The sequence below is a fragment of the Poecilia latipinna genome, unplaced genomic scaffold, assembly GCF_001443285.1.
Source record: "Poecilia latipinna isolate Pla-1442-1.1 unplaced genomic scaffold, P_latipinna-1.0 Scaffold319, whole genome shotgun sequence".
Taxonomy (NCBI): domain Eukaryota; kingdom Metazoa; phylum Chordata; class Actinopteri; order Cyprinodontiformes; family Poeciliidae; genus Poecilia; species Poecilia latipinna.
The window spans coordinates 87,709-103,840 of NW_015112935.1; the positions used below are offsets into that span (position 1 = coordinate 87,709).

The window sequence follows — 16,132 nt, forward strand, 5'->3', positions numbered from 1 at the left end:
GAATGTGGATCTACATGCAGGTTTGGGTTGATTCAAAGTTGATTTAACGTCGTGTGCTATCTGGGTAATTAAGTAGCCGTTAACTATTTAGTTAAGATGAACATGCTTGCATTTTTAACGTTTAAATGCCCCTTTTGGAATTGAACTTACTGTTTTGTAAAACAAACAAAAAAAAAGACAGATGGTGGCAAGAAAGAAGCAGAGAAAATGTCACAAGATTCTTCATCTCAAGAAATAGATATAATCTTCTCAAGTGGTTGCTTATTTTGCTTTGATTATGGAATGTCTGGAGAGAGCTGCACTACAAACAGTTTGACATTCCTCTTTAATTATGGAATTCTTGTTGAACAATGTACTGCACATGCAGGAGAACAATGGCTGAGAGGTCTAACTTTTCTTATTTTTTTTCACCATTTTCGTGTGATACTCCTCATGTGTAATCTGTGTTTGACAGAACACCAAAGTGTGGACACATCCCATAAACAGGAGCAAAGATTTTTCTAGGTCCAAAATAGGGTTATCAAGGTTTGACGTATATTAATGTGAGGTTTTAAGTTGAAGTTAGACAGTAAGTTGTGATCATCAAGACCCAACCTTTGATCATCATAAACGATCATCTAGCAAGGGGGAACAGAATGTATTCTGTCGATAGAGTGCTCCTATGAGATAAACACCACACACACTTTCCATTATCCACATCTGGTGAATGAAAATATTTTACATTGTTTTTACAAATGTTGACGTCCCATGCCGTGTGTTTTCTCTGTTCTTTGGTGTTAAAAGCAATCCAAACAGTTTTAGCATCTACTTAAATGCGAGGTCGATTCAATGTTATTATTTTTTTCAACTTTACCAGGATCTGGAGTACAACAAATCAGGTCATTACTGCAATTCATCAAAGTGGAATTTGAAACTTCAGTGTAACACCGGGGTGAAGATTAATCAGTATTAATATGACCACATATTCATATGCACCAATATCTGTAATTTGTTCATTATTTGACCAGAGAAGCCAAAAGCACATCCACCTTTCTTTGACCTTTGTGCAACATAAAATGAAAATACTTCTAAACAATTCACACACAACAGCAAGACAAATTGATCAAGAAAAATATTGGATCTATTAGAGGCTTATTAGGGTTTGAGTAAAGGAAAGTCTGGCTTGGAACTGTGTTTTTCCATCTGACTCTATTACTCTACGCACCTCATTGGTCGATACCTTTCACTGTGACAGATTGATTAACTTCTGGACCATCCTTACATCTTTCTTTCAATTCTTTTCTCTGCTGTGAAAAGATAATCTCTAGGGCTCATGGTTTGTTTTCTTTTTTGTTTTTTCTTTCTTCTTTTCACTGTCGGTCAGCTAAACCTTAACCCTGTTTCCCATAAAATATAATGAAGTACTTTGCATTAAACAGCAGGACTTGACTCTTCTCTATTATAATAGTAAAAACACCTGTAGTAAAATTTTCATCTGTGGTCTCAGTTGGGTTGATCTAAGTCTGAATTAGCATTTGTACATAATTAAGGGACTTAAGGGAATGTTGGAATGTAAAGGAGTTACAACAGGCCATGTCAGGATAATATGTTGCCAGATATGGTTGGTGGTCCCTAAAAAATGTGACAAATTAGGGAATTATTTAGCTAAAAATGCAGCTATCGTGGTTCAGAGGTCAGAAAGTTCAACAATGAAGAGCTTCTCACGTTTCTACCCATTTGTGAGAGTTCACCAGGCTAATCTGTTAATTTTGTCTCTGAGAGTTAGAAAATATGAAAAATTTCTTGTGTGTTTCTCTAAATTGGGCTTTTGAAGAATCCAACAACAGCGGACATGTTGTCCTTGCAAAGCAAAGAGTTCCCAGAGGACTGTGTTGAAAGGTTAAATAGGAAAGTGCAAGCACAGTAATAAAGCCAGAGATGAATGATGGGTTTAAGGGCTGTGTTGTTGACCAATGTGATGACAGTGGAGCCAAGGGCCCCTCCAATTTCAGAAGTGGTCTTGGCTGTTACGCTGTCAATGCGATGCCAGCTCACCTCAGCTTCCATGCTGCCCTAAACATATGTATGCAAAGCAAATTTATAGGCTCATTTGAATTTTATGTAGAGTCAAATGAAGGAAGTTATAGCCCCACATTTAATATGTTTTAGGTGTAAAAGCTTTAAGATGATAGTATAGCCTACTCTATGTATGCCTATCTTGAATTACCCTGACATGAAGCCTTTTTGTAGAGGCTTGATTTGCTTCACACATTATCTTTTATCCAAAGACACAAGATAACTATCTTCTCTTTCCATTTAGAATTTAGTATGTTTGTATCCAGTTCAAAAGTATTCTCCAGGAAAATAGCTTAAAGTTGGATAAAGGGGTTTAAGTGGGAATCTGAAGCAGATAAAGGATTGTTGGTCTGGATAAGAAGGTTGATACAAAGACTGAATTTTCAAAACATCTGTACTATTGTGATTGTGTGAAGATGAACAATGAAACATTTATCTGCTTAAGTAACGGTGCAACGTAAATTCCCCAAATACACTATTCGAAAACGTGGAACAGATGTCCAAAAGGAATTTGTATTCCTTTGAGACAAGGGGAGGCCAGTGGGAATTGTCCCGCTGCCCTCCCCTTGAATAGCTTCTTGCATGTAGGAGGCACATGGGTGCTAATGAAACAGAAAATATTAGATCCATGTTGACCTCAAAGTAGAAATGCTCCTTTCATTCATTGCTGCCTCAATCATCTCGGCATCAAACCTTCTGACCCCATTCCCCTGACACGCATGTCCAAAAACTCTGGACAAATATTTTTTGAGGAAATAACAAAATTCCTCAAATTATTGGGAATAGAGACCTCATATTATCTGCTTTCTCCCCCGTCTCTCCCACCCTCTCCTCTTAGACCACACCCCATTGAGGCTACTGTTGCTTTTGCACAGAGCTATGACTGTGTACTATATATTGTACCTTTCATCCAAACTTTATCTAATAGGGCACGCTCACCTTTCATGAGGCATGTCATTATAACATTATTCTTTTATGAGGCACATTCAAACTTTTTTAACCTTGTTTTTTGTGGAAAATTTAAAAAAAGAAAAATCTCTACATTGCTGTTCTGACTCACAACTTAATACGCTAGCTTACCATAAGGATACAAATTACATGGCTAACTTTTAAAGAAAATTTACACACGTAAGCTATGTTCTGAAATGACAACTATTTTTTTTATTAAACAAAATAATGACTAAAAAAGCCACAAACATTTAAAATACAATCTCTTTTTTCTGTCCAATTAACCCTGGAAATAAATCCCAAAGTTTATTTGCTAGCTAAAAAGATGAGGATATTTATGACTTTGGCATTAGGTCTAGTTAGACATTTAGTATTTTCACCCTAGTTTCCACCATTAAATTAGCATCCTAACACATTATTCAAAGTGGTTGTAACCAGTAAAGCAAGATTTTACAGTCTAACACCCCAAACTGATTCAAGATGTCATTGGAATAGGATTAGAGGCTGGTCTGGCTAAATCTAATAGCAATAGCTAATAGCTTTTTGAAAGGATTTGATGCAAGCAGTTAAATGTATGCGAAAGATCAAATCTGAGGTGTTTGTGTTCACTTACAAGGGAAACTTGACTCAGTTGGGCCATAGCATCAGATAGTTTCAATGTTCCAATGGAATGAAAATGGTAATTGTTTTTACTGCAATGAGGAAATCATCAAACACAGTGGGACAGATTGGATACCAGATGGAATTAATTCATCTCATCTCCTTTTTTCCTCCTAGTTCTTGCTGCTTTAAAAACCACCATGTGAGATTTTACGATTGGTAAATGTGTTTACTGAAAGAAGAAGAAGAAAAAAAAGCGAGCAGTCCCAAATGCAACATTGTCATTAAAATTAAATTGTCCTCCCAGGTCTTGTGTTCCCATCAATGAAGTAAATTATTACCAGTGATTACTGTACAGTCGTTTATTGAAGGACTGATTATCGAAATAAACACTTCACTCAAAGGTCCGATTGTAATGAGAAGCAATATGTATTTATCCAAATAAGTCACAGATCCTAAGTTTTAATGTCTGCATTATCCAGATAATTTATTTAGATATATGTCTTTAACTTCATTAATCCTTATATTACTAAAAATTTGAATGTTTACGAAAAGTCTGAAAATATATTAGTGCCTTTTTTTCAGGGGTCTCTATAACAGTCCTAATTAGGTAACAATTAATGTCATACAAACAATGGAAAAGAAAAAAATATCCTACTTTTGAAGTGCTCAACCAGTTAGCTTTCCAATTACAAGATGTCAAATCTGTTCCTCTTGCCTTCTTGCATCACAGTGTCATTATTCATAAGTCAAAATCAGACTTGAATTTTGCAAAAATCTACAACTCGCAAACCTTGTAGCAGTTCATAACTCATAGACATATCTTATTTCAGCTGCTGAGTGTAGGGGTAAATATAAAGAGTATATTCCAGGTTCAACTGACTCACACAAAGGTATAAATCTTTGAAAACAAATCCTTTTATTCTGTATTTACTTGAGCCCACTTAAGAAGAAGGAGTGATATGGAGTTAAACAAAATCAACACCCACTATAACAAATTTATGTTGCGCAACACTAAACATATTACAATAAGAATTCAAATCTGTCTTATGACATCAAAGTACAAATTCAGCTCAGGATAAAACCAAAGCAAGAAAAGAATAAAGAATGTTTTCAATCAATGTTAAACTGTGATAAATTCTGTTGTCTGTAGACTTTGTTTGACTTGTTATTACTACTATATTCCCTGTCTTAAGGATATGTTGATTGTTAATTAACATGTAAATTTGTTTCAGTGTAGAATGCAGTATGTTTCAGTGCCTGATTGTTTTATCAGACAGACAGAGCAGGTATGACTACAGAATCAGCGTTGATGAATCACCTCTTCTGCTTTTCTATTTGAAGAAACTGGAGTTTCTCTTCAATGCACAGAATCTTATGAGGTCAGGCAAAATATGAGCACAAAATGAAAAGGCAGGCAAGTGGGCCAAATAAACTAGGTCAAAACATTAGAAGAAAAATCTATTTCGTGACGATGAGGCCAATTTGTTGTGTTTTGTTTTTGGTCATCTATCTTTATCTACTGAATGTATATCTCCAAAGCTTTCACAAAACCAGATAAAGATAATAAACGATCACTCCAGCATGTGCAACCGATTTCCAAGTTCTTCTAAGAAGACTGATCTTGTTGACTTTGTTTGCTAGGACCACTAGCCAGACTCAGAGAAAATGTGCTCACATAATGAATGACAGTTTCACTGCTGTGAAGATCTCATTTTGTTGAGTGATTGCAATCATTACTGTTGCCCTTACTATTCTCAGGGCCTCAGACGCAGCATTAGGTCATGAACAGGAAGACATCAGAGTACCTGAACAATAATTGAAGTCTCAGGGTGACTTGTATGAGTCAGGCTGACCTGGGGTGCTTTGAGAATACAAATGTCAAGACTATGTTGAGATGCAATGTTGAGATAGATGTAAGGGGGGGAAATGAAAGCTTTAATATGTTACAATATCACAAGGGACCATATGTTTTTTTGTTGGAAAGCGTTGTGGTTTGTAGTAAAAATGCCATATCCTCTCTGTTGATGCCAAACAGCTCATTCTGCTATTTTCTCTTCTTTTTTTTTTTTTTTTTTGGGATTATGTATTGTAGTTTACAACTGAACTTTGAAGAAGCAAGAAGAATAGCAATTCAGTCATGTATTCATTTAAAAAACAGGAGCCTGAGTAGTGCATGGGAGAGGCATACACAGTCACAACAAACTGGCACTTTCTCTTATTGCTGGTCAACAGGTTGGTCACACAATGCTGTAGAATGGCTTGCCATTCTTCAAACACCATTTGTTAAAAGTCAGACAGTTTTGCTGTCTGACACAACAGGATGTAAATCCTGTTTACTCCGAAATCCTGGAATTAGTTGTTGATAAACCCTCAGCGACATCTTGGAAGATAGAGTCCGTAAGAGTGCAGATATGGAACTCCAATTAGTTGTCTCACCAATTGGTAAAAAATCTTTAAAATCTTTGTTAAGCTGTACTTTAAACAACAGAGAACTAAAAACCTACAACAAAAATATGAAAATATCCAAATCTGAACAGATATTTACTTTTATGTCATGCAATATAGCTAAGTATCTTCTTTATTCATTATTTTTCATAAATATCACTTTATGAATACCACTCTATATTATTAAGATTCAGTCATAGTCACAGAATAAACAAATTATCCTTAGACCATGACACCAAATTAAGAAAACTAACAAATTATAGAACAGTTTATATAATTCCTAAACTACTACGATTAGAATTAAAAATTCAGCTTTAAGAGCGATCATCCTAACTGAACTTGATACAATCAGATGAATTTTCTCAGATAAGATTGAAGAACTGGAAATGTTTGTGCAGGTGAATTTATCATAACCATTGAACACATTCTTTTTTGTGATCTTGTGCTAAATAAATGAAATCAGAACTATTTACATAAAAACAAAAATATCTTATGATACAAGTGAAAAGATACATTTTGTTAAAAGTCAAGCAAAATGACTTGACTTTTAGTCATTTTGACTTTTATTTGTTAGTCATGTAAGGCTCACTTTGAAACCTGTTTATTATAGTTTTGTTTTCTGAAAGATAACATATATGATTTTTTTTTATTACTTTTGCTGCTTTAGAAAAATCCAGAAACATTTTCATTCCCTGGAAAAATTGTTTTGATCCTAGAATTATTATTTTATTGTCAACTAATCTCTTTTTCTGCCACTCCCTTTTGACTGTATTTTCTAGAGCCTTTTTGGATATGAAAGAAGTGAAAGAGATTGTACGTTTGGATGGGTCGACTCACCTGAATGTCTTCTTTGCCAATTCGTCTGATGAGGACCTGGCAGGGGTTGCCACTTGGCCCTGGGACAAGGAAGCCCTTACACATTTGGGTAAAAAATAAACAAAACCACAGACACACATTCATAAACGTATGAACACTCGCATGCACCACATTACAGTAAATGCACGCACATGTCCCATGGACTTCCCAGATTGTTGATTTTAACACAGTAACACAGTTCAAGCCATAAGTAGTACCGTATTTTTCGGACTATAAGCCGCTACTTTTTTCCCACACTTTGAACCATGGTGCTTTTCTGTGGATTTTTCTTCAACCACCAGGGGGCTCTTTAGCAGGAGGTGAATCATTAGAAGTCAAAAATTGGAAATCGAAGAAAAACGTGCTAATTTTCATTTACAATATGCTAGCAGGAGGCACGGGGAGAAATGTTTTCAAACTCATACCCCCTCCTGGAAACCACATGAAGAAGTTCATATGACGCAACTTTTAAGTTGAAGGCTATCGATCTGGCAGTACAGATAGCCGCTGTGTAAGCTTGGCGTGAACGAATCCATGGTTCGACTTGGAGACGCAGGGCTGCGTCCTTCATAGCAGATTAATTTTCTTGTGGAAAACCGAGAGCGGCGATACCAGTGGTTTATAGCCCGGTGCGGCTTATATATGTACGTTTCCGGGTTTTTATTTTATTTTTAAACTTTGTGGGCAAGGCTTATAGTGAGGAGCACTCTACAGTCCGGAAAGTACTGTATCTAACATGTTAGAATGATATGGTAGCTAAGGGAGGTTATTAATTATTAACTCACTATCTGAATTAACACATTAAGAATAGAGACTCTTGTTTTATGCAAACATTATTAGGCTTTTCCCTATTTTGTCCTCTTTTTTCATAGGTGGAATTGTGCTGAATCCCTCCTTTTATGGAACATTTGGTCACACTGACACAATGGTCCATGAGATTGGACATAGCCTTGGATTATACCATGTATTTCGAGGTGTATCAGAGATTGACTCCTGCAATGATGCTTGTTTGGAAACTGAGCCCTCAATGGAGACTGGAGACTTGTGTGCTGACACCAATCCCACCCCAAAGTGTAAAGAGTGCAATGATCCTGAACCAGGCAATGAGACCTGCGGCCATCAGCACTTCACGCATACCCCTTTCAACAACTATATGAGCTATACAGGTGAGCTTGGATCCACTCGTGGATTCTGCTTTTAACTTGTTTCAAATTTACAGCTAAACTGAAAAAAAAAAAAAAAATAATAATAACCATAGTAGAATTTGATGAGTATATACCTTGCATACCAAGCCATATGTGGAATTTTACTTTGGAAAAGCACTGAAAAAACTCAGCAGGAGGGACACACTTTTATGTTTCTTGATTTATACTACAGCCAGTTTTTTTCTCATTCTTGGAAAAAGTGATATAATGCTAAATATAAACAGATGGCTATCTTTATTCATGTGACATGGGCCATTAGAATGACTTAAAGCTTTTTTTTTATCAAAACAAAGATCATTTTATCATAACAATTAGCAAAAATGTCATGCTGCCACTTTTATTTAAATATCATTTTGAGACTGCTATGCTATCTTATTTTGAAATTTAGTTCTGGAATGAAATTCAAAATAAACATATTTCTTGATAAGCAATAACACATTGTCTTATAAGACAACTGCCACTGCCAAGCTTTTCAAGCTTTCTCATTGTGTGTATTTCATTGTAATTTCATGTGAAAGTCCAAAACAAAGTAGTGCATAATTTTCTATTCACAATAAAAATATACTTGGCTTTCAAACTTGAAAAGATACAGCCTTCACTGCTATAAAGTGACTTCTAAAGCAATCATTTCAATGGGATTTTTATTTAGAATTAATAAAGTAAATTGGGGTGTATGCAAATGTTCACTGCAATTTTCAGATTTCTACTTGTTAAAAAAGATAAAGTAAAAGTATTTGTCAAAAACCATGTGTGATTTTCTTTTTACTTCACAATTATGTGATGATCGTTGATATGTTGAATATTGCATCAATCCAAAATCTCACCGTCATGAACTTCCTTTTTAATCCTCAGATGATGCTTGTACAAATTCATTCACATTGAACCAAGTGGCAAGGATGCACTGCTACTTGGACCTTGTATACCAGAAATGGCAAACAAGCTTCAAATCTCCTCCAGTGGTGATGGCACCGCATGTAGTTGAGCAGCATCACAACTCTGTTACCCTGGAATGGTTTCCACCCATTTCTGGACACTTCTACGACAGGTGAAACAAACTACTGCCCAAAGGTTAACAAACAAATGCCTGTGCTATTAATGAGGTTACAAAAGTAAATATTCTTAATTGATTTCAGATGATAGAATTGTTTTTTAATGTTAGTGTCCTTAACAGAGACCAACATTTCCAAAGAAAACCTTTTGGTTAACCTCCTACTTGTCACATATTTGCTGTTCCTACTATATTTACATATACTGTGTTAAGGTGTTTGAGGTGTTTTTGATCTGCATCTAAGTTGTTTTTTGTTCTTGCTTATTGGTTTCCTAGAGAAGTGGGATTAGTGTGTGATAAATGTACTGAGGGGAGAGTTCTACTGCAGTACGCCTCCAACTCTTCATCTCCAAGACCATGCGACCCTTCGGGACACTGGTCCCCCCGAGAAGCTGAAGGTATGTTTTTCACGTTACATGGCATGAAAGGTTTGCTATTGAAAGGTTGCTTTTTTGGCTAAACATTGAATGCCTGTTTGGAAAATTCATTAAAAGTTCTTACCAATAGATGACAGATGTGAGTCACTGTCTTCAACTGTTTTGCCAATTTCATTTTCAAAAGCAAGCACTGTATAAATGCAAAGTAACATCCCCCTTTAATCTTGAGTTTAAGAGCTGATTACATGATTTGAGGTTTATCTGGTGTTGGATTTCGGAGTTAATACGGCATACACAAATTTTGCGGACTGACTCGGACCCAAAATGATGACTCATTGGATTCATGACTTTTGGGCAGTGAAGAAACGTAGAAGGATCAGAGACGTTTGTAATAAGTATTTCAAAGCACTTTGAAAAATAAATCTATTTACACTGCAGATACAGACAGCAACACAATGCTTTAAAGAAATGTGCTTAGAAAAATATGTCTGATGGATACGTGATATTTTCCAGTATGGAAACCCAAGCAGAAGCATTGGGATGAATCTGGTCTGGGTTAAGGGGCTTTTAAAATCCTGCGTTTGGAAACACATTTATTTGTACTGCACGCAACTTGCAACAGAGGTTTTATGTGCTGTGCCGAGCAAAGTGCATCACTTTAGTTTTGCACAAAAAACACAGCAATGATTCACTTGTTACTATGAAAGCTAGACCTTTTTGGTGTTGGCAGTCACGAAACGTCAGGGTTCATTCCCTGTATTGCACAGAAGTGAGCTCGGCACATGATTGCAATTCACAAATCTCTTTGGTGTCTTGGTATGTACTGGTCCTTTACAAAAAAAAAAAAAAAAAAAGAAAAGTTCAAATAGACAAAATTCTGTTTTGCAACATCTAGAAAGTCGCTATAAATTATAGACATATATTTTAGATGTGCCTCTTAAATTTTCATTGTTTTGTTTTTATCTAGAATTTTATTTAAGCACATCTTGTCTAAATTCTTTGCACAGCTAGCCAATTGGAAGGATGCACACATGTCCATCAGTACCGTTTGAATACACACATTCCTTCACTTGGTTCAGATGAACACAGATGGATGCTTGCATGTCCTCAACCTCAGCTTGGAACACATGGTGTTTTCAAACAATAAATGCCAATCTTAAAACTTTTTTTAGAGGTCTACGTCTTCTGGCACTTGTGTTAGGCTTGGAATTAGTTTTTACTAGATGTGGCAAATATTGTGTTTACGTTACAACATACATAGTGTTGATATGTACACAGAAGCACATGGTAGAGAATGAATCATGGTTGGGATAGTTTCATTCTCTATCCCAACCTATTTGGTCCTGTATGAAAAGTAATTGCCCCTCAATCTAGAAACGAGTTTTACCATCATTGATGGAAAAAAATGAATTTTTTTAAACAACTTTTAAAATGCTGTGGAGGAATTGCTTATGCATATATATGGTTTTTATTTACATATGCAGAACCTTGTGAAAGTTTCCATCCCCTTGGCATCTTCTGTGTTTGGTTTCCACACAACTTGGAATTAAAATAGGTCATTTTAGGGCTTGGGTCTTTTCATTTACAGAACAAGCCTTCAACTTTGAACATTTATTTTCCTTGTTATTGTGAAGCAAACAACAATTAGGACAACATTTCGATAATAATACAATTCCAGTGTGCATACATATTCACCCCCCTGACATTCATTAAGTTATGGAGCCAACATTTGTAGCAATTACACACACACATGCCACTTTGCATAGGTTTCGATGAGCTTGCCACATCTTGCCACTGGGATTTTTGGCCAATCCTAAAGATAAAACTGCTCCAGCTCATTCAAGTTAGATGGTCTCTGCTGGTAAACACCAACCTTCAAGTCGGACAACAGATTTTCACTTGAATTGAGGTCTGGGCTTTGAGTAGGCCGTTCCGATACATTTACACATTTACCTTTAAACCATTTGAGCGTTGCTTTTACAGTATATTTTTTGGGTCGTTGTCCTGTTAATTAAACGGCAAACCTCGGTCCTACTTTCAAATCACTGACAGACTGAAACAGGTTTTGCTCAAGAATATATTTTTATTTGGCATCATGCATCTTCCTCTGAACTCTGACCGGTTTACCAGTCCTTGCCGTTCATAAACATCCTCACAGTGGTGCAGGATGGGAAGCAAAGCGGAACCATCAAGAGTTTGAATTAATAATGATATTTATCAATCTGTGACAGACTTGTTTAACCCTTAAGTGAGTTCTGATTTAATGAAGGTTGATTTAATGTGTCATATTCAGAATATTTAAAGATAGTAATGCTTCAATATAAATGCTTCTATTAAATGCCTCCTTAAGACTTTTCAGCAGGGTTGTGTCCAGAAGAGGGCCAAATGTGGGCTAGCAATAATTTTGGGGTGTTAAACCAAAATAAAGACCTAAGCTGTAAGCAGGACAGTTATAAACTTTATAAACCTGAGTGACTCACAAATAAATGACATTAACATGAATAAATAAAATATGTAAGTAATTCTTATAATTCGTTATTTCAATTAGTAACACAAAAGCTATAACTATAGCCGCAGCAGCTGTAATTTGTTGAAGGGTACGGAAAAAATTTATATCTATGATGTTTAAAATACAGTGTAAAATGCGCAAATGTTAGTGGTCACCACAATATCCACAACTAAATAGATACATATCTGCTGCTCAGGAAATATTCCTGCCTGTGAGACTCCTTTGACAAATACTGTAGTTGTACATCTTCACAGAATCGAGTGTAAACCTGTTTCTATGCAAATCACAGTGTCAGCCTCTCAAAATCAAAACATATTTTATGTAAATCTGATAATGTTGCCTTTGCAGTAAGTAGAACGTGTGTACCACAGGCAAGTCTGGACATGTCTGACATGTTGCGAGTCTGTGCATGTGTGCGTGTGTGTGTGTGTGTGTGCGCGTGCACATAATGTGCTCCATTTCCCCTCTTGGAATGAATCTCTTTCCTTGCTCTAGCCTCTACTGGATAAACAGCTGCTGTTCTGCTGCAAATGTGTCACATATTTACTTACTTCCACTGGACATTTCTGTAGAGTACATACTCAAATACTCCCAAACAAAAAACACTGACCACTGACATCACCTTATTTACAAAATAAACATATTGAAGTTTACATATCTAATACACATGTGTATCAACTTTCATATTTAAATGACAAATATATGGCACACAATGTTTAGGATTGCTAACCGGAAAACAACAATGTGGTCATAACAAAACAGGATATGATTGGATAAAGCCTACTGAAAAAATATATAAAGCCAATCCTGATGCAGACTGATGGGGGGGAAGCAAAAAATAGATAGATAAACATTTTTATACAGAAAGACAAATATGATGTAATTAAGTTAAATAAATAAACATTTAGAAACATACTAGGTGAAAACACCTCTTCAGATTTTGGAACAGGTGCCTAAAACATGAATCGAGGACAAACCGACCTTGAAATAAACACTTTATCAGGTCAACTTGCAAGACAAAAAGTAACATGAGTCTGGCAAAGAAATAAAAAAAATAAATAAATCCTGCAATCATGCAATAAATCATTTGTATAATTTGTAACTGAGGCCTAGTTTGAAACTAGAAGGTGGGTTTGAAATGTTTATTTTTTTTGCTAACTGAATATAATATAATTATATATTATATAATATATTCAGTTAGTTATTAGTCGAGTGTTGTCAGATATTTGTGCATTATAGACAGTACTTGACCACAATGGTACTCTCAAAATATTTCCAGTAATTAGTTATAGAACGAAGTAACCAGAATACAATAGAAACAATGCTGAAGTTTAAAGAAATAATAACAGAATTTATTTGCTTTTAGCTGTAAACACTTAATTAACATAATTTGTCGATGCTGACAATAAATTAACTTTTTCTGTGAACTGGATTAATGTCCGCAAACACTGACTACATTTGTAACTTTATCTTAACCAGTACTTTAAGTGTGCAGGTACAGTTAACTATTAGTCATGACGGGTCTCCTTAAAACATTAAAACCTCTCCAAAGCAATAAAAGAAACACAATACGATTAAAGTATAGGAATAACTGGAAAATAAATCTAAATTTAATTCTAATACACAGTACGTTTAAAATGCAAACTGGTGCAAAAACAATCAATGTATCATAATAAACTTCTCTAGACTGATGAAAACCTGTAAATACAGTAAAAAAAAAAATAAAGACGCACAATCATTTGTGTTTGATAATAAACTAGACAAAACACTTCCTGTTTCAGATCAGTTATAATTACCAAAATTGTATCTCTAGAATAAACATATATGACTTAAACAGCTGTTTGGCTTGTTGTTTATCCTTCCATATGGTTTGAAGAATAGTTTGCTGTAATGTTGGCCTAATCCTCCAGGCAGAAGTGGTGTGAAAATCTGGTTTATAGGTCTGCCCTTTGTTGTTCTCCTTAAGAGCTTTTAAAGTAATATGCTTGGGATCCTTGTTCATTTGGAGGACCAACAAGTATTTCAATGAGAATAACTTTAGCACCTAAACACTTTTATGCCCCTCATCTGGTGAACAGATGAACATGGTAACTCAAGCAATAGTTCTCCTCAAGGAAGTAGTATGCCAGAAGTGTTGCCTTAAAGTACTTCACAGGTGGGCTTCCAATTTACTTAAATGATGTGAATCAGAAGCTTACAAACCATATCATCATTATGTATGCTTTTCCAAAGTGTTTAAAGGCTTAGTAATCTAGAAAAGAGAAACACTTGGCCTGATTTAAAGTCACACAGAGAAGAAAAAAGGGTTATGCATCCTTTTATACAGTCTAAGTCTAAGTTAATGACTGGTTTCTACTGTAAGATACCCTGGGCATTGCCATCGGGTTAGGGTAGTACTATGCAATTTTGCTTGGTTCTCATTTCCCTTCAGTGCTCTGTCTGGGATTTCCCCCATTAAGCTTGATTTCTCGTTCTGGAGTTCTGCAACAGTACCAATAAGCAAACAAGAGTTGTGAACAATGGCATCAAATTTCTGCACTGTTTTAGAAAAGCAGTTTGCCTTTGGTTGTAGTTTGGCAATGACAGTGAAAGAAGTGAACAAAGCCAGTCAGTCCATGTTGGCCACACTTGAAAATATTGAGCAACTAAGGTCAGAATGTTTAAGACATTTTATTGCTGGCAAAGATGCCATGGCCATGCTCTCCATGGGGTTGTTTAAAGTGCATGCAATTTCCAGAAAACTTCATCAAGGTGCTCATTACATACGTAACAGCTAAGCGGCAGTGATTGTGTAAAATCAGATTCATTTGTTTATAACTTCATCATCCAGCAAGTAATACTTTTCTTAATAGAAGGGGCTGGTTTTTCCCAGGATAACAGGAAGAAGCATTCATGAAAAAAATCCTTGTTGAAGTTGAATAAGGAATAAAATTTGCATGTTTGGTTTTGTGTGAAGCCAACTGTCTGGGAATTATGTGGAATTGCCTTTGCATGCAAAGTGTGCAAAACTACATGCTCTTAGGAAACCATTTATTTTATCATTTTGGACAGCTATGACAACCATAACTTTTGTCCACATGCTGATGTTCTGTTACTTTACCAATACACTAATGGAAATTTTACCACATTTGCTTTACCATCTGCATTTGTTTTACTGTTAACTTACCAATTGTGTGAAATAACCTCAAACATACTAAGGATTTGTTGTTTGGAAATAAGCAAACTGCACAAGTTATTTATTTATTTACATGGAATGATATCTATCCTTTTCTTTTCCTGGTGACATTTTGTGGGTATACAACTACAAGTTACCACACTGATTAGCAGTGACCATATTCTCTCACTGACTGTGTATACATCAGGAAACCAAAGTAAAACAAACATTATGTAAATATAATGTTTTTTCACAAAAAAAGAGCAAAAAAAACAATCTTTTCAAATCTAAGTCAACATGTTTGGGCTCGATTGTTGACTGCTATTAATATATCACAAAATATTCATGCAGCAAGGCAGTGATATCCAAGCATTAGTGTCTTTTACTGTTAAAAAGTGTTTCTGTGTGTCTGCAAAGTGTCTTTTTATTTATGACTATGTCAGTGCTAAAGGTTGGAGTGGGTCGATGTCTGTCTTTTAAGTGAGGAAGCGTGTAACATTGTGTGACAGTGAGTCATAGATAGTGAGAGCCAGAAGCAGACACTTCTTAGAAAGCATAAAGTGTGCATGCCCGGACATATTCTTGTTCTGTTTATCCATTCCACTCTTCAGACTGGTTTATAATGGGAGTAGTGGTACAACAGTTATTAGTAATTTTACTTTGCTATTTATACATTAGGCAGTATTTGTCATGGTGTCAACATGAAAGAATTGTGGTGAAGTTTAAAAATACATTGGAAAGTATGGTCAAGTGCCCTTTGGCTGTAAGGTCAGTGCTGTGAGTTTTCCTACTCCCAATACAAAGAACGCATGAACATATCTTATCCATGCTTCAACTTTTACATGATTGCTAAGGAGCTGTGTGGTAAATCTGACTCTGAAGGATTTGAACAAATGTTTGAGTTTGGGATTGAAAATGGGTTTATGAACCATG

General features: G+C 35.6%; 1 protein-coding gene across 1 annotated transcript in view; it reads left to right on the top strand.

Annotated features, from left to right (window-relative positions):
- pappaa (pregnancy-associated plasma protein A, pappalysin 1a) overlaps positions 1-16,132 on the top strand; it is a 119,284-nt gene that overhangs the window by 13,574 nt on the left and 89,578 nt on the right. Inside the window, exons 3-6 of the mRNA XM_015034981.1 lie at positions 6,831-6,976; positions 7,779-8,072; positions 8,964-9,156; positions 9,436-9,557. Coding sequence (XP_014890467.1) covers positions 6,831-6,976; positions 7,779-8,072; positions 8,964-9,156; positions 9,436-9,557 — 755 coding nt within the window. The remainder of the gene's footprint in view (positions 1-6,830; positions 6,977-7,778; positions 8,073-8,963; positions 9,157-9,435; positions 9,558-16,132) is intronic.